Source organism: Nicotiana sylvestris, chromosome 5, assembly GCF_000393655.2.
Source record: "Nicotiana sylvestris chromosome 5, ASM39365v2, whole genome shotgun sequence".
In the NCBI taxonomy this organism is placed as follows: Eukaryota; Viridiplantae; Streptophyta; class Magnoliopsida; order Solanales; family Solanaceae; genus Nicotiana; species Nicotiana sylvestris.
The window spans coordinates 164,561,448-164,586,871 of NC_091061.1; the positions used below are offsets into that span (position 1 = coordinate 164,561,448).

Below are 25,424 nucleotides of genomic sequence, written 5' to 3' on the forward strand. Positions count from 1 at the left end.
TCCTGTATGAATATATTTTATAACTATAGTGAGGTAATCCGCCTAAAAATAGGGATTACATGTGTTTAATAACGGAAAACGCAATATTGAATTGTTTTAAATTTCACTATATTGAATTCAGTTATATTCAAACAACAAAAAATTAAGAAATAGGATGTATACCGCTCGATTCAATTCGGTTGTATACACGGTATTCAATTCACTTATATTCATTGTTAACTATTATACATTTTATTCAATTCACCGTATTCAATTCGACTATATTCAAATAACAAAAAATCAAAAAAATAGTGGTATTTGACTGTATTTAGTTCAATATATTCATTCGTGGTTGCTTTTATACTCTATTTAATTTGGCTGTATTAAAACAACAAAAATTAAAAAATACAAGGATCTGTCACAAAAAATAACCTTCGGAATACATAAATACATGCGAAAATACAATGTATTTGTACAGAAATATAATATATTTGAATGTATTTATACAGAATACAATGTATTTGTATCATTGTATGTGACTCAATAGCAAAGAAGAGAAGAAAGTTCGCCGGAGATAGTATCTTCCGGCCAAGCAAAATACTATATATATTGTATTAAAACTAAAAATGGAGACGAACAAACATCCGACCCTCAAATCTTTCATCGCGCCTCTAACTTTTCAAATGATACATAGATCTAAAACTTTTAGGTTTGAGTAAATTGAATACAGTGTATCAAATCTTCCATCGCGCCATGGATAGATCTGGAGCGAAGAAGGAGAACATATCTGGCCATGACTACGAATTGAGTTTTTGAAAATCTGAAGCAGAGTCGCCGAAAATATGAACAGATTTGGCCATGGCGGTGAGTCACCGGAGAAGACGATGACCTTGCCGAAGAGAGATGGAAAAGGGAGAGAGATTTGAGGGAGAAAAGAGAGGGTTGAGGGAAAAATTGAGGGATTAGTTGTATATATTTGTACTTTGCTATAAAATATAAAAAGTAACTACAAATAATAATATTTTAAAAAGTATTTTGGTTTATAATAAATAAGATGCATTATTTATCTAATTCATGTAAAATTTCCAACTTTAAATGGGTTGAGATGAATTGAGTCAATAACCAGCCCAATTTTGGCAAGTTAGGCTGGTCATTTGGGCTTAGGTCAAATCTGAAAGCCGTAGTTCTAGTTATTTTGAGATATTCAAGTTGCGAAATAGAATCATCTCTTCCTCCATCTCTTTTCTTGAAAATTTTGAGGATTTAAGTGTTATCTTACTTTAAAAAAATTCTAATATTTTCTTCCTCATGCTATATAAAAGTAGAGTTCTTAAGAATAGTATATTTGTATTTTATGTTCTCTTGGTATCTATATGATAGTACGAAAAGGTCACATAATATTTTAACAAGTGGTGCCAGAGCGTTTCTCCGATGAAAAGACTTCTTTGGGTTTGAAGATTTGTAAAGAAATAGCTCATCGAGAAGGCGTGAGTTTTAAAGGACTACATGAGATATGAAAGTTAGACACTATATGTCTTCTATGAGATTTTAATGTAATAGCCAAAAGTTAAAAAGGGATAGATAATAAATTACTTACAGTTTAAATTGAGATTACCAAATTAATCCTCACACTAGCTAGACACAAAATAAAAACTGTTGCCTCTATTCTATTAGGAATATACAAATTACATATTTTGTGATCCATTCAAAATACTACTACTCCATATCTTTTACATTTGCACTACTTTTATAAAGGAAAGGAAAAAAAATAGAAAAGGAAAATATTAATTCCAAGCTGGTAACCTACGAAAAAAGAAAAAGATCTGAGGACCCTACGGAAAAAAGAAAAAGATCTGAGGGTATTATAGAGAATCTTTAAAAAGGTACCTTTTGAGTTTTGATTAGAAGTTATAAAACGCCAAAACATTGAGAAAAATATCAGTCAGAAGTTAAAAGTACACTGTACACTGATAAAATAAAGTTTGTTCACAGTTTCCATTTCCTCTGCTTCACAGTTTTATATTACACTCAGATTCACATTCCTCTCTCTGCTTTTTCCATTTATTTTCCAATGAATTGCCTTCAGAATCTTCCCAGGTTTGTAACTCGATTTTCTTCTGTTAAATTCTAATTTCTTTTTTTTTTCTATTAATAATTCAATTTAATGTGGTTTTCAGATCCTCTGGTTTATCACTGAGAAACTTCACAGGCACTACAAAAAAGCCTTATTTCCCCGTTGTTTCACTGGTAATGATCTCTTGCATTTGTTTAATTGGTCATTTTTTATTTTTATACTCTCTTTGTTCTCCTGATGACTAGATTTGATTGCACACGTTCATTTGATTTCTATATTATATTAGTTAGTCATATTGGAAGAAAAATATACGGGGTCCATACCATCCCATTTGGTTGTAATTGACTAATCGGGCCAGCTTCCGCGCACCTGACTATTGCTCCTCCCACTTCACAGTCTTTGGGTGGGACCAAGACACCAAGTTTGGTTTGTGTGACAAAGTCTTGGAATTTTTTGTTTTCCTTTTCTACTAGCTAGAGATCACAGTTTTGCTATTATAAAAAGGGCAGCTCTTCTCATTTCACTACACATACAGTCAGGGGCGAAGCTATTGACCACACTTCGCCGAAAAATTATACTACGTATAAGGTAAAATGTTACTTGTTATCTATTAAAAATAGACTTTGAACACCCTTACATAGCCCACTGGCAAAGGGTATTCAAAATTTGAACACCCTTATTGAATTTCCTGACTTCGCTACTGCATACAGTGAGAAAGAAAATAGTCTGTCAGAAAATTTGAGAAGGTGAGCGATGTTATAATAAGTTGTGCATTTCAAAAGAGGACTATTTCTTTTAAGTGTATAGTGGTCTATTGAGTATTTTACTCGAGATTTTGAAGTGTAAATTTGTTAATGTAGTGATATTAATTTGCTGGTTTTCCCTTTATTGGGAAGGTTTTTTCACATTAAAATCTTGGTGTCCTTGTTACTCTTTTATTGCCGTTGATTATTGTCTCTTGTTGCTAGGTTTAGATTGCTATTATTTGCCGTGCATATATTTTCTTGTGTGCTAAAATTCACAATTAAATATTTAAGTAATGGTTGTAACGTTCGTTTGATAGAGAATACATATTTTCAAAGTTGTAAAAGTAGTATGTAAATTGAATGGTATCAAACGTTTGGGACGTCAGGAAATGTTATACAATTGAAAAGGAAGGAGTGGTGATCTGTAATTTCTACAGGTTGTGATCAATATTGAACCTTATCATTTTCATTTACAGGGGATGACAAAATTTGCTGATCAGCGTCTAAGTATTGTGGCACAGGTAAGATTTGAATTGGCAAATGATGACTCATTCACTGGTAGTTCCTTTTTGCTTTACATTTTTTTGGATTGATCAGATTATTTATATGATTAACCTACTCCCTTTTACATTCTGGAGTTGTTATTAGCCATCTATGTACCTAACAGTAAGTACCGGACGAATCTAGATTTTGTCATTTCCAAAATTTACATCAATTTCGCTAGTATTATCCATCATAGAAATGGATTTTTTGCTGATAACCGTGGTGTCTGGGCCAGCTTGCGAGTACCTCGACTAATTCCATGGGGTACCTGCTACCTCCCACCAGCACAAGTACCGGGTAACTCTGTCTACCAAGGTGAAATCACCTAGTGTTTTTGTCTCCGCTCAGATTTGAACCTGAGGCCTCATTAATCTCAACCCACTTTATTGACCACTAGGCCGCAGTCCACACCCTTGGGTGCCATCATAGAAATGGATATTGATGTCAGATATTCTTGTTTTATAAACTCAACAAAAGAAATAAGACAATAGAAGTAGCAGTTATATGCGTGTTAATACCAAAAAATCTTATTTGCTGGCATGACCAGTTGTGGATAATGGATGTGAAAAAGGACATGATTTACTTTTCGTGACAAGACGAAGTGTTGCTTTTGTTTTCATCTATTAACATATCTTTCTAAAGATATAGTCTCCAACATGCTGCTCTCCGAGCTAAAAGTTTCTATGAGGTGGAAGTATAGATTTGAACTCGATCCAACATTTCATTTCTTCATATCTTAAAGCTAGTTTGTGAAGTCCTAATATGGCCAAAAATTGCGAAAAAATTTGAACATGCTTTCTGCTTCTTGTTGAAATCGAATATGTTATAGGAGTAGCATTTATTAAGTGTTCACTGCAGCTTCTTCTCCTCTCTCTCGCTGTCTACTCTTTCTTTTATCTATGAAATCCATTTCTGAATTGGCATTAGCTTTCTTGCTCTCTTTCTAGGTTGTATCTGGTTCTGAATCTAGTACAGAGAAGGATGAAACAGAGAAGGATGCGGTAAAATCTGATACATACAGTAATGACATGACTGCAGCCATGGGAGCTGGTTAGTCTATCTTTCTACACATTTTCTGGTTTGTGAACTTTATTTTCTTTCACATTGAGGATTTTTCTGGTGCATGCCTTTCCAATATGAATAAGAAAGCTATTAAACTTAGTAGTTTGACTTATCAAGGAAAACTTATTAGTCTCCCTGCCCCTGGCAATTTTATAAAGTTGCATTACATGCTAGCTGAATCGGTTAAGTTATGTACAATCTTTTTCTACTATTTACTTTTCTTTGTTTCTCCTTCTTGCCTTGCCCTTTGTTGAAGATCCTTTCCTTATGCAAACTGCAACTCCAAGTTTGCTCCTGATTCAGTTGTATTAGCATAATGTCCGGATCATCTAACTTAATGACATTCTCTTTTAGGCAGTAATTAATCAGAAAATTTGCAGAGTTCTATTAACTAACAAGTGTGGCACTCATATCGCCACTAACTTTTTTAATGCAGTTTTAACCTATAGGCATGAGTTAGGAATGAACTACAACTTCATCCGTCCAGATTTGATTGTTGGGTCATGTCTACAGGTGACGAGTAATTCCTTTTTCTTAGAACATATTATCCTTTTCTCGAGGTGATCTTTTGACTTCTTTTTTTGACTCCAACAAAATTGACAGACTCCTGAGGATGTGGACAAGCTTCGCAGCATTGGAGTAAAAACTATTTTTTGCTTGCAGCAAAATCCAGATCTCGAGTATCCGTAAAATATGTCATGATTGTTTATTTCATGTTGGATCAACCAATCTATTTCACCCTCAATCTACGACATCTTTTTACAAGTCCTTAATTAGTGTTCTCTAGATATTTTGGGGTTGATATCGGTGCAATTCGTGAATATGCCAACAAATGCAGTGATATTGAACACTTGCGTGCCGAAATAAGGTTAGTTTAGCAGAAGTTAAAAAAAAGTTCTGCAGTGCCTTGTTTTGTCAATGTAAACACACACACTCTCTCTCTCTCTGTATCTCTATCTATCCCTTTTCATTTGTATGAAAGTTGACCACTTCTTTGATGTTACAACTAGTGCAGGAGTTTATGCCATTGAGAAATGCATGTTCTTCTTTCTGTTACTTTTTAGGTTTAAACGGAAATAAATTAAAGGCTTAGAGTTGGTTTGAACTTTGAACATGGAATAACAGGTTAAAGGACAAGAAAGAAAACATTTATTACTGGGCTAAGTTTTGCATTCATTTGCAAAAGATTTATTCTCCATATCGCCCATGAATCAGTTCCTTTTCTTCCTTCAATTGCAAGAAATGCAATCACTAAAGTAAGCACACTTGTTTATTTCCTAGTCGTTTGGTTGGCAGTTGCGGAAATCTTTTACAGATACCAAAATTGTTATACTTTTTATTATGGCTGATAAATATAACTGCAAGTGTGTATGCACTTTTTGTGTTAAGTACATTAGGTCTACAAGACTTACAACATAATATTATACGATGTGAAATTATTTTGTTTTTGCATTCTTGTCTTAAACCCATATTAAGAAGGAATAATCAGGATTGGAATTTGATTGCGAGCAGCAATATGCTTGTATTATAACAGCATATGTGCACAGTACTAAAAGATGAAGTTATTTTTATTTTGAGAATATTTGCTAAATGTACTCTGCCTTATCTTGCTGTGTTAGAAAAGAGGTTCTTCATTACATGGGCTGACATGTCTTGGCATTCTCATTCTTACCCCAAGCTAAGATGAAAACAGAAAAAGTTTTTTCGAAAAATTGGACAAGCATTTTGCTAATGCGTATTTATAAAATTTTATAATCTCTAGAATATGTGATGCCACGAGGTATTTCCAAAAGTTAATTCCTAATTGTGTTGATGCTTGATGACGCAGGGATTTTGATGCATTTGATTTGAGGTTGCGGCTTCCAGCTGTTGTAAGCAAACTGAGCAAGGCCGTCAATAGAAATGGGGGTGTGACTTACATACATTGCACCGCTGGACTTGGCAGAGCTCCGGCAGTTGCGGTAAGTGCTTATGAGTTTCTCTATGTCGCCTGACAGATGCAATGGCATTAAAGTACTAATTAAACATGGAAGTTTCCTCCTCTTGCTTGTGTTTTTAGGATCATTTCTCAACACTTTAATGATATAGAGCACAGTATCCTTGCTCCTGAAATAATGACTTTTTCCCAGTCAACCTTGAATTGATAAATGTAGATTTGGCTTCTGGGAAGATCTGAAATTGTGTTTTTGCGTAGAAGAAGGTTGCTGTCACTTTAGCATAATACTTGTTCTTTTCTTCATTTACTTGAGTTTGTTCTTTGCTTATCCATAGACAGACTTTTTGATGCACTAATATACGTTACTTGCGCTTAATGCAAGACCTTAAATATCTAAGTGGCCTACATCCTCTTTAATATGAAATGATGCAATCAATTTCCCTTGTCTGAATAAGTGTGTTTCATACATTATTATCTTCCGAGTAGCAGTCTTTTCCTGTTGATGGTCTCTGCTCCTCTCACCTCATCTCCCTGTCTCTTCGTCTCCAACATTCTATGTCAGCTAGACCTCCTCTCAATCTTTGTACCTGAATCAATTCCCACCACTCCTTTCCAAACTTAACACTCATTGCTTGCCCTGGAGCATTGCAGCATTACACATCAAGTTCTTGCAACAACAGAATCAAACTCCATGATAAAAAGTTTCCTTTCTGCACTCCCCCTCCCCTCATCTCCAAATCCCAGTCCTAACACTTTCCGTTCCCATCTCCAATTTTCAGCCACAATTCGGAAAACACCTGATCCAAATTCGTGAATTTGAGCAGATTCTGTCTTTTCTTTGATTTTCAATTAGCAGTTCAGTGCCTTTGCTTTGTGCTAGAAGTCCATTGTGACTGCTCTATTATACTGATCTGGTGATTGTACTTGCATTTGTTCTTTTGTTTTTGCCACTTTGTGGTGTTTGTAATGGACTAATGATTGCAAGAGCCGTAGAAGGGCAGTGGAAAAGTTCACCGAAATTTCATCATTGTCTGGGGTCCCTTCTGTCTGCATTGGTCCATGTTCTGCCTTCTTCTAAACCTCAAAGATGTCGGGTGAATCGTCTTGGACAATGACCTCTCTGGTGCTTGCAGGCTGCACACAAGTAGGAGAAGAAACCATTCAATAGCTGGTCATACTCCAAATCAGACTTTTGGCCGATTTCATGCCTTGAGCCGTGCAATCACCTCATTCAAAAGTTTGAGTAGTTAGAGAGGACACTTTATTTACTTAAGTATATCTTCAACACACCCCTCAAGTGCTAACTTGATTCTCTTTCATGGTTCAAGCATGTGAAAACTTCTCCTTAATGAAGGATGCTAGTGAGACTTGAACTTAGTACCTCTGCGTACTTTGATTCCATGTTGAACTGTATGATTACTTACAAGTTGAGTTTGTGACGTGCGACATTGCCTGAAGCTTTTGCGGCAAAAGCTCTTTCATACATTTTGGCAGTCCTCCTTGTACATCCTCCTTAGCGAACTAGGACTTGCAGAATGATTTCTAAAATGTTCTTATTAACTTTACCTTTGCTTTCGACTCATAACAGATCTTCGCGGGCATGAGACTTTTTCAGTACTGAGATTTTGCTTGCAAAAAAAACCATGTGTTAGTGTAGCGTTTAAGGAGAATGTGATCTTTAATAAGAAAATGCAAACTATTTCAGATTTCTACAGATATGCACCTGGAACTGTGTTGTTTTATTTATCAAATGTATCTTGTAATTTCTTATTTGAAAAAGTATCTTGTACTTGAAATGCAATCACGATTGGATGGAAATATTTTATTTGTATAATTTACATTGTGATTGTACTTATATTCTTTTTGGAACTTTGAATTGCAGTTGACATATATGTTCTGGGTTCAAGGCTATAAGCTTAGTGAAGCTTTCAATTTACTCATGGTAATTTTTCCCTATTATGTTGGTTATGTAGTTTCACTTTTTGAAAGTATTGTTGTTGCTGTCTGGCTTGCTATAACACCAAGTGTTCTTTGAGATGAGTTACCATGAATTATGGTCCTTGAGGAGGACGAGTTTGTCTTATAGGTTCCTGTAGCCGAACTTTTGAAGTTGATATCATCTATTGAAGATAGAGTAATACCATGATTTATTGGTCTTTGCACTAAAAATCCTTATGCTGATGACCTGAGGAAAGAGTTTATGCGGATCGCTTCTGTAGCCAAAGTTTTTGAAGTTGATTATAGCCTGTTGAGGATAGAGTAATACGATGTTTTATTGGTTTTTGCAATAAAAATTTCCTCGGAATATTTTTATGAACCATAGCCACTGAAACTTAGCTGATTCTTTTTACTATTTTTTCCCTTTTATATAGCGTAATCTGTTTTTTTTTTTTTTTCAACTCGAACTGGATTTTACATATCTTGACCAACTCTATCTTTTTTCAGAGCAAGCGTTCCTGCTTTCCAAAACTAGATGCCATCAAAAGTGCCACAGCAGACATTGTGAGTTCTACTGTTGTTTTAACAATTTATCGTTCCCATAGTTCCCTTGTGGCTTTTGGTGTTGATGGGGGATGCATGGTAATATATATTGCACTTTATCACTTAATAAATTAAATATGTAATTTGAATCATTAGTTAGGATCCATAGTGCTATGTATATCTGACAACAGTATTCTTTTCTTTGGTGAATGGTCAATACTGCTATAACGTGCAGAAAGAAACTAGATTTTATAGTATAATATTTGTTGCATTACAATCTTCTACAACACCATGGAAGACTTTTCATCTTTGTTTTAGCTAGATATGTCTTCCGCAAACAGTGTTGTTCCCCAGCTGCCTTTACATCTATTTTTCATTTCACATTCTGCTTTCCAATTATGATAGGTGGTTATTCTCATATATGCTTTTCTGTTCCTGGCTAAGTATCTTCGTTTCTAAAGCTTACAGGCCTTAAAAGGAAGCCTGCCACGTTGACATGGTCTGGTGATGATTGTAGTACAGTGGAAATATCTGGACTTGATATTGGCTGGGGCCAGGTAATAGTCACGTCTCACAAACGGTACCTTGTTATTTTCTTCCGAATGTATGACAGTTTTATTGCTGACCAGAAAATATTGAAGTTCATCTTTTTCAAGTTTCGACTGTCAGTTGCCCAAAACCTGATAAATAAACTTCAGTTGAGACACTAGGATATACTTCTGTAGTTTTATAATGAAGGCCGAGAATTCAAAATAGTAAAAAAATATGAATTGTCAGATGAGTGTTACCGTTTATTTTTTAGAAAGTTTTCTCAATAATGTTGTCTTTTAATATTATCTAAGATCAATTCACTGGTTACACGTAGATTACTCTATAGCAATCACATTCCCTGTCCTCAATATAGTAAGAGCTCTTACTACTTGGGAAGGAACATTTTTAAGAATAACGTGTCTCCATTATTATAGCATTCCATTGCATTTTACATGTTTTGAAAGAAGGTTCATGAAATATTCTTCTCACTTGATGCAACTTTGCAACTTTGCATTATTCCATGCTTTATATTAGAGCTAGTTTAACAACTGTTCTATAATGTTTTCAGAGAATACCCTTGGAATTTGATGAGGAACGAGGTTTGTGGACTCTCCAGAGGGATTTGCCTGTAAGTATGTTCTTTTAGGCTTGGTGTATTTCTTCCTTTCTTACAATGACGGAAATAGAATTATAGAAACATTTCATATATTCATCACAACCTACTGAATCTTTTAAACTTCAAACATGCCATATACCCCATGGTTCTTCGTGTTAGAATGCTGTGACATTAACAATCAAATTTCATGAAATTATTCCAAAACCATCTAAAGAATATACTATTATAAATTAATAACATAAAAAGTATATATTGTTATAAATTAGTTGGAGAACATACAACAAATGTTTTGTAAAGGTTGTCAATCCTAATTTCTCTCCGTTAACAGGAAGGACACTATGAATACAAGTATATTGTTGATGGTGTATGGACATGCAGTGAGTTTGAGCCCATCACTTCTCCCAACAAAGATGGACATGTCAACAACTATGTAAAGGTAAGGAACTGATTTTGCCTGGTTTTATAGAGAGAGAGGTGCCATGTCCTATAGTTTCTTCTTACTTGTGCCTTTGTTCTTTTGGACTTCTTGTTTCACTAGTTGGTGTTTTATTTATTATTCCCGTGTCGAAATGTCTTCTTCCGAGGCACAAGAGATAAAACACTGACTAGCATACACCAGATATTGGAACTAGATAGAATTGTTTATCCATACTTTTCACCGGACATCTCATTGGCCATCATATGCTGCAGTGAAGAGTGTTTAGCCTTATCTCTGTTGGAACTGCTTAAAAAGTCGAATGTCTATTTACTCTGACCTTTAACTCTAGAGTTACCATTCTTTGACTTCACGACGTGCCAGCAGGTTCTTGACGACAATCCAGACAGCATCAGTGCAGCAGTTCGGAATAGGATCACTAGTGATGATCCTGATCTTACTTCAGACGAAAGGCTAATAATTAGGGAATTTCTTGAAGCTTATCCAGACGAAGAATGAAGTCGATGCCATAGCATATACTTACTATATACACGTTATAATTGTAAGCTAGCCAATAATTTGCTATAATTCATGCAATGTAAGATGTAGCTGTTTGTAGTATGACCACACCAGTTGTATGATACGTTTACAGGAATAAACATTAGTTATATGTTTTAGTGAAGTAACTTACTCCACCAGTGCTTCTCTTCCTCTTTGTCATCTGTCTCTTCATTTCATAAGCTGTGATTTTATTGTGCAATGGCAGTCAATTTAAGCACAAGAGTATATTATCTTTCTTATAATCCACATTTAATGGTAAAATAGTCGACAAAATTCTGATAACTTACCAAGATTATTCCTTAAAAATTCTAGATTTAACATTAAATCTCAAATAAAAGTTCAAAAGGTGGAGCAACAAACTTTTGATGTGGTGAAATTTCTAAAGAAGAGAAATAAATAGGATGAGTCATTAGAAGACCTTGCTTAACTTTTCATGTTCTTATTTTTTTGGTTTTCCACCTGTTGTTCAGTATACGTATTGGGACCCCACTAAATCAGGATTCACGCTCTCTAACAAAGGCAGCTTCATATCCAGAAATGGAACTCCAAATCTTTGATTAAGAATGAATGAATACTTACCAAATAAAAGTTAAAAAACTGAAATAAAGTACCCGAGGGAAAAAAAAAAAAAAGATAGATAGTTATTGAGATCCTAAAAAGGGTTAAAAGCTTTAAATTCCTTCATGTGACATCAATTTATAATTACATAGAAGTTAGTAAAGTACTTTGAATAATTAATGCATAATCCAAGTGTCAAATAGTAATAAGCAGAGAATGATTTTCTTTTCAAGGACACATATTTAAGCAGAGAAAGCATAATCTACAATGTGTCGGTGAGAAACAGTCACAATCCAACACTAATCTAACTTTTTATATTCCAAATCACATGTTTAAGCATTAAGGCTCAGCGTCATTTTTTTTGTTGATCTGTATTTTTTTGGTTGAGAAATATGTATTTTTAACCGCTCCCAAAAATAATAGCGATAAAATGTATTTTTTTTAATATATGCGTATTGTATATATATAATATACATATTTTCTAATATATTTTTTTGACTAGCGAGTGCAATTAATTTCAATTGTCCGGTCAATATTGTATTTTACTCTATCCTTTTTCCTTGTGATTCATTAAGGCAATCTTTTGAGAGGATTGAAAAACAAATTAAAGTACCTGTTTATGTATTTTTAAAGAAATTTATTTTGTATTTGTTACCCGAAATTGAAAATACCCCCAAAATATTCGGCAATCTAATAAACTGAATCACGAAAATCATCTATAATATTTTGAAATTCGCAACATTTTTCCATGTTATGTTTTCCTGTTATCAAATTTTCGTTCATCTACCATATAGGAAACTATATTATCAAATATGTTCATAGTTTGCATATTACCCGTCATGCTAATAGTATTTCGACAAAATATAAATAACTCATTAAATAAGGAATCATTGTAATTGTAGGCTTCCTTACTTAGGCGCGCTAATATTGGGGAATTAAATATTTTTCCAGATATTTTACAACCCAAATCACGCATTAATATTATCAGCTATTTCAATTCAAAATTTAGCGACTCTGTTTTTGCGATACACTGGGTTTCAACATTTTTTCTAATTTCACAAATCAAAAACGACTAAATCTTCTACAATTCTTCTGCAACAAATGCAATTATGTCCAAAATCCCAATTATACTACAACTGAATGAGAATTTGGATAGCTATGGGAGATTTAGAGAACTTCAGGTCGATGGCATTGTAGTCGATGAGGATGCGAGTTATAGTCTATTGATTTCTACAATAGCACAACAATTAATGATCGATACATCCAAAAAAATTATAGAAATCAAATACAAAGCAAAGGAAAAGAGAGCAGCAATTCCACTATTGACATCCATTAAAAAGTTTTGAAGCTTTGAATTCGAATTTGGGTTTTCAAAAATTATTATTTGTTTGGATTGGGTGTTGTTTAAAATAATTGGGAATATGATTTGGAGTTTATATCTCAATTTTGAGAGGTTTTGGTGAAGATTAGACTTGGTTTTGGCTTAATTTCATATTGAAACTCGAATAATAATAAGAAGAAGAAGAAGAAGAAGACATGACATACATTATATTGCAGAAATTGTAAAAAAATTGTAGACTGTTGTTTATTTATTTTTCTTTTATTCATTTAACTATTGTATGAAAGTTGAACAACATTGTATAAAAATTGTATTTAAGTGGTATTATATTGTAGTTGTGTATATATGGAGACGAAAAAGGAAAACAAAAACTTAGAATCGTATCTGTTATGTATAACTGTTCGCGATTTCAATATGGAATTGAGTATCACCAATGAGAACACAGTTGCAGGTTTGTGTTGTTCCATTTTCTATCAAATTCTGGTTGTATATCAATGTCCTACACTTTATCTACATTTTATCTATAAAATAAACTACATGTCAGAGTAAATATATATATATATATATATATATATATGGATTTTCACAATATCTACAAAATTTCTACATTTATCCTACAATAAAACTACATATCATTTGAAAAATTAATATGAAATACAGAATTTTAATATTTCTACAAAATTTCTACAAATTGTTCATAACTGAATTTATCTTTATTTTCATGCAAGTACGTCTGGAACATTAAAGTTACTTGATATGCCAACATCTCCCGTTATAGAGGAATATGAAAGTATAATAATAACAGATAGTACACCAAGTTTTTATTGAAGTAGGACAAGTATACCAAGACAAGCAAATTTCATACAATTAATTATACATAGTAAAAATAAATTTCATACAACTAATTATATATTATACCGCTTAAATATAATTTTTATATAATGTTGTTCAACTTTCATACAATAGTTAAATGAATAAAAGAAAAATAAATAAACAACAGTCTACAATTTTTCTATAATTTCTACAATATAATGTATGTCATGTGTTCTTCTTCTTCTTCTTCTTCGAGTTTCAATCTGAAATTCAGCCAAAACCAAGTTTAACTTCACCAAAACCCCTCAAAATTGAGATATAAACTCCAAATCATATTCCCAATCATTTTCAACAACACTCAATCCAAACAAATAATGATTTTTGAAAACCCAAATTCGAATTCAAAGCTTCAAAGCTTTTTAATGGTTGTCAATGGTGGAATTGCTGCTCTCTTTTCCTTTGTTTTATATTACTAAAATTTGGGATTGAGAGATAGAGAGAGACGTAAAGAAAATTCTCAATTCTTTGCAACAACATCCAATCCAAACAAACAAATATTTTTTGAAAACCCAAATTCGAATTCAAAGCTTCAAAACTTTTTAATGGTTGTCAATGGTGGAGGCGTTACAGATTTTCGCTAGTTTTAAAAGAGGAAATCGTGGGTGTGGTTTGATACGTGAGTGAGGTGGTGGGATTTGGAGAGAGAAATTTGAGGGAGTGAGAATATACGGTTGAGTAAAATTAGGAGACTAATTAATACCATTAAAATTCTAAAATGGTACATAAATAGTAATTAAGTATATAAAAGGTAATTATATTAAAAATTAAGCATAGAGGGTAATATAGTTTACTATATGGCATAAGAATGTAAAAATTCCTATAATTTTCATGGTGTTTTCTTTCAATTATTAATGGCAAAAGTGCTTTCTTTTTCACATTAAATGTGACAAAAAACAGAACGTGAATGGTATTCACGTTTTTAACAAACTATTTTCATGATGTGGAAATAACTAAAATGAGAGGTCCATCGCTATTAAATTGTTGACTAAAATAACACAAAAAAATTAACTTCAATTGGAACCCAATAATTGTATTAAAGTTAGCAATTTAACATTATGAGTCGCAATAATTACTCCTAATTTACATATGTACAAGAAAAGTTTAATGATCATTTTCTCTTTATAGGTATTTATTTAAACATCTTTATTCTTTCTTTTTCCTCATTTACTACATCTATTCAGTAAATGGTAATTCTATAACTTTTCAGTTACCCATCTAATAATCTGACCATAATTGCCCGCCGGCAAAGCGCGTAGAGCCCACAGATCATCTCATCACGTTGTTTGTTCAATTCAAACAAAAGAAGAAAATCAGAAAAAAATAACCCCTATAAAATATTTAATAAATAAAATTCTAAAAAAGCTACACTAAACATAGAAAAATAAACAAAAAATAGCAGAAATTAATCAATTACACTTGCTCCCTTTGATCCACTTTAATTGTCGTGTCTTTCTCTTATACATTACTTAAAAAATAATTAATAGTAAATAAGAAAGACTTTTTAATTATAATTATTTATATCTTTAATTATTCAATAATGCTAAGGCAAGATGGAAAAAATAGTAAATTATACCTTATTTTCTAAATGGCAACTATTTTGGACCAGATATATCTAGTAACCACGACAACTAATGGATTGAAAAAGTAAAAAAAAAAAAAAAAATTGCACCAGAAACAGAAATAAACTAAAAATACAAAAGTTTAATCTCCAAATATAAAATTCCATAAATCTTTTTAAATAGTTAAAATTCTCACTTTTAACAAAGGAGACTTTTTTGTCATTTTCTGAGCAAATCACAGTCAGATACAGAAAAACGAGTGAAGAAGCTGTGTAAGCAAAACGAAAAACAGAATTCTAACATTTCACACTTCGCCATTTATCCGATTCAAATCACACACTCTTTTCAATGCCAAATTCCAAATACAACTCACTGAATCAAATACTCGTCGATTAATTAACAATGACAATGGGCCGTAGCTCGGCGAGCTCCGGCGACGATAATAATAACGATGACAATGCCATCAACTCCGGCGGTGGATTTCACTCGATCCGTGACCGTTTTCGCTTCAAGAGAAATTCACATAAACCATCGCCTCCGCTGCCGTCGCCGACGTTATCGCCGGATCGGCAGTGGAAAACAGCGGCACGATCTCATCATCACCATCACCATCACTATAACCGATCTTACACTAGGAAGCTGTTTTTTTATTGTTTTAGAGAGAGATCGTGGTTATATTTGTGCATATTTTTGGTTATTTTTGTGTTTGCGTTGGCGTCTATGGTGTTACAGAGTTCAATCATGTCGGTGTTAAAGCAAGGGAATGAGAGAGCTCGTTGGCGGTGGTCCGTTAGGGATGATTTGAAGTTGGGGAGTTCATTGGAGTTTGTTCAACAGCGGAGCTTTCAGCTTCGTAATGGCTTAGACTTGCTCAGGAATCAGCCTAGAATTGGTGTTCGGCCTCCTCGGATTGCGCTAGTAAGAAACTCTATATTGCCTTGTGTTTATGTTTAAGTATGAGAATTGCTTATTAGTTATTTCAGAATTACTGTAGAAGAACTCAGGAAGCTACAGCGATCACTTAAAGATGTGGAAGAAAGCAAGTTAAAATTTAACCAGATAACTAATTTGTGGTAAAATTCCAATTGAAGATTTAAGAAGTCAATGCAGAAGTTGATACTTACATGATCATGCTCAATTGTTGGATAGAATTAGAGTTCTCTTCTTTGATACAACATTTTTATGTCTCGGAAGAACTCCTGCTGCTCATGCACACTCTGTTAGAGCACGGATTGAAATTGTTCTCTTCTAATTTCTCCACTGAACTGTAGTACAGAAGGAATAGAATAGCTATGATGCGGTCTGTCCCCAAGCCCACCCCTCTCTCTCTCTTTCTCTCTCTCTCTCTCTCGTCGTAGATCTTTGGTATCCCTATCATTGTCCATGTTTGGGCTGACTCCGTTAGGAAAGAGGCCCCTACTGATATTGACTAGCCTGTTGATAGGCTATAATTTGGCTGTTTGCTATTGCTATATAAGGGCTACTAGGTGCGAGAACTCTGATGTCAATCTATCTAATAGTATAAAGATTACAACAACATAGCAAGAGACTGAAACTTATTTTTTAGTATAGGCTAAGCGCTTACATAAACATATGGTAATGCAACCACCTTAGTCAGTGATTACTAAGCTAGCGTTAAGAGTGTGGTCTAGTGGTCAATAAAGTGGGAGGAGAACTATGAGGTCTCAGGTTCAAATTCCAGTAGAGGCAAAAATTCGCCGGGTGATTTCTTCCCATTTGCCTAAGCTTTAGTTAGGCAGAGTTGCTCGGTACCTGTGCTGGTGGGAGGCAGCACGTAACATGGAATAGTAGAGGTGAGCGCAAGCTGGTCCCGACATCACTGTCATAAAAAAAAGAACTTCCGCTGCTCATTGTATTTCCAAAAGAGAGTAACTAAGGGGAGTAACTGAATGATAGAGCTTGGATAAATTTATATGAACCTGACATTTTATAGATATGTTTTTTCACGTCAATGTGAGAGCAATTGGATGATACGTGTTTAAAATTTCAATTTAAAATATGTTTTACAGATCAGTTTGGTTCATGAATACGGAATGCTTTATTTTGGTAAGTAAGTATGAGTGCTATCACATTCATGTTTACTTACAAACAATGCATTTGGAGTTATTCCTCTGACTTGTAACCTCTAGTCGCACAAATGCAATGGATGGAAAACCCAAAAATATAAAAAATAAAATTGGTGTCATGCACATCAAATCAATGATTTAATTGTCAATTAGCATTACTTGTAGATTGTATTTCTTTTTTCTTTTTGATTGAACCTGTAAGATCTAGATGCATGGAACTGCAGTTTGTACTAGAGATTTAGAGATCTGGAGATGATGGCAGATGATTCAAACTTAAGAAATTCATACCGTCACGTGAATTGTGCTAGTGGCACCATCTCTTTACTAGCCTGGAACTGTAATTTTAATGTTTGCTTGAATTTGGGGGATATCCGATCACTTTTTATATATCGAGGAAGATGAGTGAAATAAAATATGAGAAGAACATTTTGACATGTTTAAGAATATATTAGATCCCCTCTTGCTCAATATTCACGACCTGTGATGTTTACCTGGTTTCTGCAGTTATTCAATCTTAGCAGATGTGAGTGAATTTTTTTTACATGGATTATGCATTTCCAGTTGCTAATTTTAAAATGCATAGAGATAAGACTGGGTTGAGAATCTCTTCTCAAAAATAAAATGGTTGAGAATCAAGTCTCCATTTTTTATTTGGTTTCCTTCATATTATATTATATTATCCTCCGTATTGCTTCCTATATTGAGATGCACTTTGCCATTGGTCTCTGTAGCTTTCACAAATTTAACCATGCTTCAATTTGATTGTGTAAGGTCTTAGGAAACATGAAGAAGGACCCACTGTCATTGATGCTGTCTACTGTGGTGAAGAACTTACGGGGACTACGGTATATGATTAAGGTAATTTCTGGAAACTTTAAATTATAATATCTGTTTGCTGTATCCTATATATATGTACTATCTATAGAGATAAAAACTTTAAGCATCTACATTGCAACTATTCTATATTTCAGATGGTATTTCAGCTAAAAAGATTGTTTTTACCTGAAAATTTTATTTGAGATTCATATATGACCAACTTTTATTTACGATTGAGTGAAAATTTGGATGTGAAGTAATTGAGCTGAGAACTGGGTTAACGTGTGCCCCATTGAGATTAATACACTTAAAGTTTGGGGAAATAGAAGTAGGTTCTTCTCTTGGAGCTGGGAGGGGACTGATCTGGCATATTTGTGGAATTAGGTTTTAAATGGAACCATACTATCATTTGTTCTCCCCATTTACTTTACAGTTTCTAATTTGAGTTATAGTCATTCTTATTTTTTAAGGTTACTTTTCTTTCTCCCATCTGTATCTTCTAAATGAAAATCGCATCACATATCTAATTATGGACATTTTAATATGTCTATAAGACATTTGTTCTATGTTAAAACTTGGGATTAAGCTAAGATAGGCGCGAAATATGGTGTCCAGATCTAAGTTGTGACGCACCTTGTTTGATAGTGGTGCATAATGATTATGTGCAAGCATATATCCCACTTAAAACTCTTCTTTGCAGATATATGCTGTGGAGGATGGCATTGCGAGGTCCATATGGGAAGAAATAGGAGGGCAAATATCAATTTTAACCGCTGAAAGATATGATCACATTGACTGGTCAATGTAAGCATGCTTTGCCATCTTGGATCCTCGTGACAGTCCATTTCTGTAACTTTCTATCGCAACTCTTAATTAGCCTGGTATATATTAGTTCCTACATTTTCATTTGTGCAGTTTTGATGGTGTTATTGCCGATTCACTTGAAGATAAAAATGCTATATCAAGGTATGGCTAGCCTGTTAGATGAAACTTACTTTCTATTACTCTAGCAGATTATTAGCTAATCATGCATATTTCAATTGGGAAGCAGTTATTTTAGGTGACTTGATATGTCCAACTTCTCAAAAAAGCGAGCTGATATGTCCAATTATTAAAACTAAAAATGGTCAGAAATTCACAATTGGAATTACCTAGAGTTGGACTTGGAGCTTGGAAATTTGAAGGCTTGCTTTCTTCTGGATAACTTCCACTCAGAGTTTATCTGCAAAATAAAAGGAATCTTTTTGAAAATAGAAGGTCAAACCCACAATTCAGTTTGTTATAGGTAAATAGTGCTCACATGATATTCACTTCTGAATCTGATGTTATTGCGGAAATTTTAGCCATTTTAATGTGACATGTACGAGCAATGAGTGCTCTTTACAGTATCCTTGTCCTCTATTCTGAAGTTTGTTCTCTTGCAAGAGTTTTAAGCATTACTAGTGCATATGCTGACTTGTACAACCTAAAAGAAAATATTCTTGAACCTAGTGTCACAATAACATTTGAAGGAAGAACGCTTCTATAAGATGTTAGAATAAATCAATCCTAATAGTCAAACGGACTTTACATTATTATCAGACGATGTCAGCACTATTATGTCCAATTTTTAACGCTACATTCTTGATGTACTCTAAATGATGCATACAAAGTACCATATCCATGTCACTCCTGCCTGACATGGGTATGTCTAGGCAATACAGGGAGACCACATAGCAAATATGAATCTTGATCTTGAACTTAAAAAATTCTTTGCATTCTCTATATTTTGTTTGAGATATTATGGTTTGTGAGTTCTATATTTATGCAGCCTTATGCAGGAGCCTTTTTGCTCTGTCCCCCTTGTATGGATAATTCAACAAGACACTCTAGCAAGTCGCCTTCGTCTCTATGAAAACATGGGCTGGGAGCGTCTTATTTCTCATTGGAAAGATGCTTTTCGCAGGGCTGATGTTATTGTATTTCCAGATTACTCTTTGCCGGTATATACAATATTCTTCTCTGTTTTTTGTTCTGATTTCTTTTTTCTTTTCAGAATTCTTAATGCTCATCAAGCTTTTCATGTACTCAACCATCACATTTCTCCTGTTCTAGATGTTATATAGTGTGCTCGACTCTGGAAACTTCTTTGTGATCCCCGCATCACCAAAAGACAGTTGGGCAGCTGACAGTTATAATAGGAGACATTCAAAATCTCAGTTAAGGGAGGAATATGGTTTTGACAAAGATGATCTCTTGGTCTTGGTGGCTGGAAGTTCCATTCTCTACAATGAGCTGTCTTGGGATTATGCTTTGTCTATTCATGATATAGAACCTTTGCTACTCAAATTTGCTGGAAGTAGCGATGTTGAAGAGAGACTGAAGTTCGTTTTCGTGTCAGGAAATTCCAGTGATGGGTATAATGAGGCATTGCAGGTAAAAGTCTTGAATGCTGTGTTAGTAATTCTTAATTTCTGCATCCTGTTTCACTCTTTATTCTATCCTTGTAATTGATGGCTTACCTTTTCCTTTCTCTGCTTCACTATTGTTTTATTTCGATGTTAAAAACGTTTTGTTGTTTGAACTGTAAAAAGGATAAAGCTTCGTAGGTATACGTTAGCATAACAACTGAAACTCTTTTAGCTGAGGAAATTCTAAATCATTTTCTCTTGAGTGTACACTTTAAAGTGCTTTGTTCTTTTAGGTGCCTACCTGAAATTTTCATCCTTCTTTTCATCTATAAGATACCATTTCCATTTTTCGATGTCTTCATTTCTTGCAAGTTCTTTACTGTGTTATCTGTTTGGTTGAGATGAAAGTTCTAGTGACATTGAGTGATGCTTCACTTCACAACATTTGTGGTAGCAGTAATGTGTGGTTTACTGACTATTATCTTATGCCATAAAATAAAAACAACTATATGTCTCAAAATTTGTAGGATATTGCTACTCGTCTGGGACTTCGTGAGGGATCTCTTTCACACCATGACATGAAGGGTGACGTTAATGGTATTATACTGATTGCTGACATTGTCCTCTATTCTTCCTCTCAATACGAACAAGAATTTCCTCCGATCCTGATACGAGCTATGTCATTTGGGATACCAATCGTTGCACCGGACCACCCTGTCATTAAGAAATATGTAAGTAGATTAATCTTATTATTGACAACCTTTGTAAGTCGATTAATACTTTGCTACTTATTTTGTCTTTTCCTGAAGAACTTTCTGTATCCAGGTTGTTGATGAAGTTCATGGAATCATCTTCTCTAAACACAAGTCCAATGCATTGGTGCAAGATTTCTCAGTACTTATATCTAATGGAAAACTCACGAGATTCGCTCACACTATTGCATCCTCTGGGAGGTTGCTTTCCAAGAACATGCTTGCAGTTGAATGCATTGCAGGGTACGCAAAGCTGCTGGAGAATGTCATAAATTTCCCATCTGATGTCATACTTCCAGGAGACACTTCTCAGCTTAAGCAGGGCTCATGGGAGTGGGGTTATTTTCAAAAGGATGTAGAGAAGAGTAATGACATAGAAGATCTTCAAGTAAAGGATATGGATCCAATAAATTCCAGTGTTGTTTATGACCTTGAAGTAGACATGACAGGTTTTGTTCCTTTGATGAATGTCTCTGGAGATAATTCAGAGGCTTTAGAGGACTTTCCAAGTGAGTTGGATTGGGACATCTTGAATGAAATGGAGCGTTCTGAGGAAGTAAATAGACTGGAGATGGAGGAGGTATGATTATACTTTCTACTGACAAGTAGTCTTCCCTGGTCCGTTCCACACTACCATAACCAAAAAAAAAAAGAAAAGGAAAAGCAAAAAAAATAGAAAAGGCGATCTTTACTTGTCTATGTTTTTATTTTTCTTGAATTCCCTTTGATGCAACATCTGTTGAGCATGTTTTGTCAATATGTAGATTGAGGAAAGAATGGAAAAGGACATTGGTGAGTGGGATGAAATATATCGTAATGCTCGAAAAGCTGAAAAGCTTCGTTTTGAAACTAATGAGAGGGATGAAGGAGAGCTGGAAAGGACTGGGCAACCAGTATGCATTTATGAGGTTTATAATGGAGCTGGAGCATGGCCATTTTTGCATCATGGCTCTTTGTACCGTGGATTGAGCCTAGTGAGTTCCTGTTGCTTATTCTCTGTGTTTCAGTTTCTTACGGTTTCCTTTCTTTTTTATTGGTCTCTTTGTACAGAAAAATTAAATGAAGTTTTTAAGAATACAATGATATATGTTATTCATATCGGCTAATGCCGATCAAGTACATTCCCTTAGCTTTTATTTACTTCATTATGTTACATCTCTAGTTTCTTTGGTTCTAACTATGTCATATTCTCTTAGTCAACTAAAGCACGGAGATCGAGGTCAGATGATGTTGATGCAGTTGGCCGGCTTACCCTTTTGAATGAGACCTACTACCGGAATATCCTCTGTGAGATGGGTGGCATGTTTTCAATTGCAAACCATTTAGATAATATTCATAAGCGACCCTGGATTGGATTTCAGTCATGGCGAGCTACTGGGAGAAAAGTATGTTATTAGTTCTTGATGAATCTTTGCTGTGTGAACTTGTTCTTGTTGTAATGTTAAACTTGGCGTTGTCATATTCACATACAATCTTCTATGTACTCTTTTCTTGTTAACAAGTTTCATATTGGCTTCTGTACTAATGTTTCAGGTTTCATTATCTAAAAATGCTGAGCTGGCCCTAGAAGAAACAATACAGGCAAAGGCTAAAGGTGATGTAATATACTATTGGGCACATTTGGATGTGGATGGTGGGTTTACAGGAAACAATGATGCCCTTACTTTCTGGTCAATGTGCGATATTTTGAATGGAGGCAACTGCAGGTATTACGTGGTGTACAGTGGGTTTGAACAGACTGATTTATTTCAACATTACTCATTTCTGCTAGCACTTTCTCCTTCCCTTGTTGGTGGATAGATTTCTTGTACTTTGAACAATCTTGATCTCTGTTACAGAAATTTGGATGAATGATCCATTTATTTAGTTTCATCTAATATAAAATACTATAATAGATTTCATGTTCTGAGGTCCAAAAAGCTGGAAATTGGAGATTTCAGAAGTTCATGTCCTAGAATGTACTATGTTAAAAGAAGAGAGTTAAATGGGAAACTGGAAATTTTGCACCCTGCACTTCTGAATAAAAATATCTTCACCTTATGTGCAGAGGGACGGGTGTCCTTTTTCTTTTAATGGAGATTGGCCTTTCAAAGTTGTCTCAGCTAACTCTCATCCTTTAACATTCTTTCAGAACTGCTTTCCAAGACACATTTCGTAGAATGTATGGCTTACTGTCACATATAGAAGCTCTCCCACCAATGCCAGAAGATGGTGGGAGATGGTCAGAACTACATAGCTGGGTTATGCCAACCTCTTCGTTTCTGGAGTTCATTATGTTTTCCAGGTAATCTAGGCAACAAACATATAAACAGTGGGTCTCGCATTACTTGCATAAATTTGCATATTCGAGTTCGAAATATGAATTGTATATTTGAACTGAAATGGTTTGAATTCCAGGATGTTTGTCGATGCTCTGGATGGTTTGCACGTGAATTCAAACAATAGGACTCATTGTATATTGGCAATCTCGACATTTGAGGTAAGCCTATAGACATAAGTTGCATTGGTATAAATTTACATTTGGTACAAAGTAATGCAGGTTAGAAGGATGACTTCTTATGTTTGATTGTTTCCGACCAACAGAAGCAGCACTGTTACTGTCGGGTTTTGGAACTGTTGGTGAATGTCTGGGCCTATCACAGTGCACGGCAGATGGTTTACATTAATCCTCACTCAGGCGTGCTGGAAGAGCAGCACCCCATTGAGCAGCGAAAAGGATATATGTGGGCAAAGTACTTCAACATAACATTGTTGAAGAGTATGGATGAAGACTTGGCAGAAGCTGCTGATGACAATGTCCATCCATATGAAACGTGGTTGTGGCCTTTAACGGGAGAGGTATATTGGCAGGGGATATATGAAAGGGAGAGAGAAGAGAGATACAGGCAAAAAATGGACAAGAAAAGAAAGACAAGAGAGAAACTACTCGAAAGAATGAAACACGGATATAAACAAAAGACACTGGGAGGATAACACATCTTGGCTAGAAGAGCTTTTTGACACCATTTGTGAACCACTTGGCTCCTAACACGGCAATCAAGCTCATTTTTGCTCTGGGCTTGTGGATGAAAGAGAACGACCTAACTGCATCAACATAAGGACACTGACATACTAGACTGACCTAACTGCATATATTCATATGGAGGGAGAGCGAGTACATTATGTGTGGCTCGCAAGCAGTTTTGCAAGCTTTTGTAACGAATATCGTATGCGGCTTGTTACAAGTCTCTGATTCCAAGAGGCACATTCTCTAGTGGAGATTTCATTTCTGCAATATTTGAAACGCGCAGAGCATCCACAGAAATTGTATTCTTTCGACAGTGTATATACATTCTTATGCAGTAAAGCAAAATGCAAATTCGTATTACTATGCTCTGGATGGTTCTCTGAGTCTTCTGCGCTTATGAGTTGGAGAGACAGTTCTGCCACAGCAGTGTTTGGTTTTTGTTTTTTTAAAATTTGTTCGTACCTCTGAGTGGCTGGAATAAATATATTTAGAATTCAATCTAGACAGTCAAAATCTGAGTAAGCATGAGAACATGAATAGAGGCCGGCTTTAGGGCTGGTTTTACGAGTTTAATTGAATAGATACATTTTAGGTTTGAACTATGTATACATATGATGAAAAAACTATAAAATGTATACATATACCAAGATCAATCAGCTGAATTTGGATATTGGATTTGCCTCAAACATTTGAATAGCTACAAGTGACAAACGGATGGGTTAGATGAAGGTATTAATTAGCTACAAGATACAACAAAGTCTCCGAAATTTATGGTTAGCGATTCTTGAAGATTTTCATTCATATTCTTTTTAAGAACTGTTAATTTTCGATAGAAGAGGAGAGTTATAAAAGATAACCTGTAAAATTGCATATTTATATTGCTCGAAGCGGAAGTTAAAATGTTTGAATTGCACATTTTCAGGCAATTTCTATTTCCTATTTAAAAAAATAAAATTTCCACATAAACTCATGGCCCACACATAAAAGTACAACTTTGCAAGTATTTATCAAAGACTTTAATATTACAACAATAACAATAATTAGGCGGCAACAACTAAGAATTAAAGAAAAATATTGATTGGAAGTGTGTTCTATCAGC

At 34.5% G+C, this 25,424-nt stretch overlaps 2 protein-coding genes across 3 annotated transcripts; both read left to right on the top strand.

The window, feature by feature from the left end:
• The first annotated feature begins 1,921 nt into the window (after positions 1 to 1,921).
• LOC104243439 (phosphoglucan phosphatase DSP4, amyloplastic) lies at positions 1,922 to 11,081 on the top strand. Of its 2 annotated transcripts, XM_009798622.2 has the most exons (14): positions 1,922 to 2,076; positions 2,157 to 2,226; positions 3,276 to 3,320; positions 4,290 to 4,392; positions 4,841 to 4,917; positions 5,008 to 5,084; positions 5,192 to 5,272; positions 6,233 to 6,365; positions 8,223 to 8,282; positions 8,786 to 8,842; positions 9,283 to 9,378; positions 9,921 to 9,980; positions 10,297 to 10,404; positions 10,771 to 11,081. In XM_009798622.2, the coding sequence occupies exons 1-14, from the start codon at positions 2,051 to 2,053 to the stop codon at positions 10,900 to 10,902; spliced, it is 1,125 nt and encodes a 374-aa protein (XP_009796924.1). In that variant the 5' UTR covers positions 1,922 to 2,050; the 3' UTR covers positions 10,903 to 11,081. The 2 variants fall into 2 exon arrangements, with proteins under 2 accessions (XP_009796924.1, XP_070001721.1); XM_070145620.1 differs by lacking the exons at positions 1,922 to 2,076; positions 2,157 to 2,226 and adding an exon at positions 2,597 to 2,641.
• Positions 11,082 to 15,503: 4,422 nt separating this feature from the next.
• Positions 15,504 to 24,685, top strand: LOC104243440 (uncharacterized). Its single transcript, XM_009798624.2, has 14 exons — positions 15,504 to 16,191; positions 18,132 to 18,218; positions 18,877 to 18,980; positions 19,092 to 19,142; positions 19,987 to 20,158; positions 20,271 to 20,591; positions 21,094 to 21,297; positions 21,392 to 21,898; positions 22,083 to 22,292; positions 22,515 to 22,703; positions 22,852 to 23,024; positions 23,450 to 23,602; positions 23,716 to 23,797; positions 23,902 to 24,685. The coding sequence occupies exons 1-14, from the start codon at positions 15,676 to 15,678 to the stop codon at positions 24,289 to 24,291; spliced, it is 3,159 nt and encodes a 1,052-aa protein (XP_009796926.1). The 5' UTR covers positions 15,504 to 15,675; the 3' UTR covers positions 24,292 to 24,685.
• Positions 24,686 to 25,424: the final 739 nt, after the last annotated feature.

Excerpts from the sequence above, each read along its gene's own strand:
- LOC104243439 (XM_009798622.2), top strand. The coding sequence starts at position 2,051 with ATGAATTGCCTTCAGAATCTTCCCAG. Across the intron at positions 8,283-8,785 it reads AAGCTTTCAATTTACTCATG|AGCAAGCGTTCCTGCTTTCC; the intron begins GTAATTTTTCCC and ends ATCTTTTTTCAG. Across the intron at positions 8,843-9,282 it reads AAAGTGCCACAGCAGACATT|CTTACAGGCCTTAAAAGGAA; the intron begins GTGAGTTCTACT and ends TCGTTTCTAAAG.
- LOC104243440 (XM_009798624.2), top strand. The coding sequence starts at position 15,676 with ATGACAATGGGCCGTAGCTCGGCGAGCTCCGGCGACGATAATAATAAC. Across the intron at positions 16,192-18,131 it reads GGCCTCCTCGGATTGCGCTA|GTCTTAGGAAACATGAAGAA; the intron begins GTAAGAAACTCT and ends TGATTGTGTAAG. Across the intron at positions 23,798-23,901 it reads TGGCAATCTCGACATTTGAG|AAGCAGCACTGTTACTGTCG; the intron begins GTAAGCCTATAG and ends TCCGACCAACAG.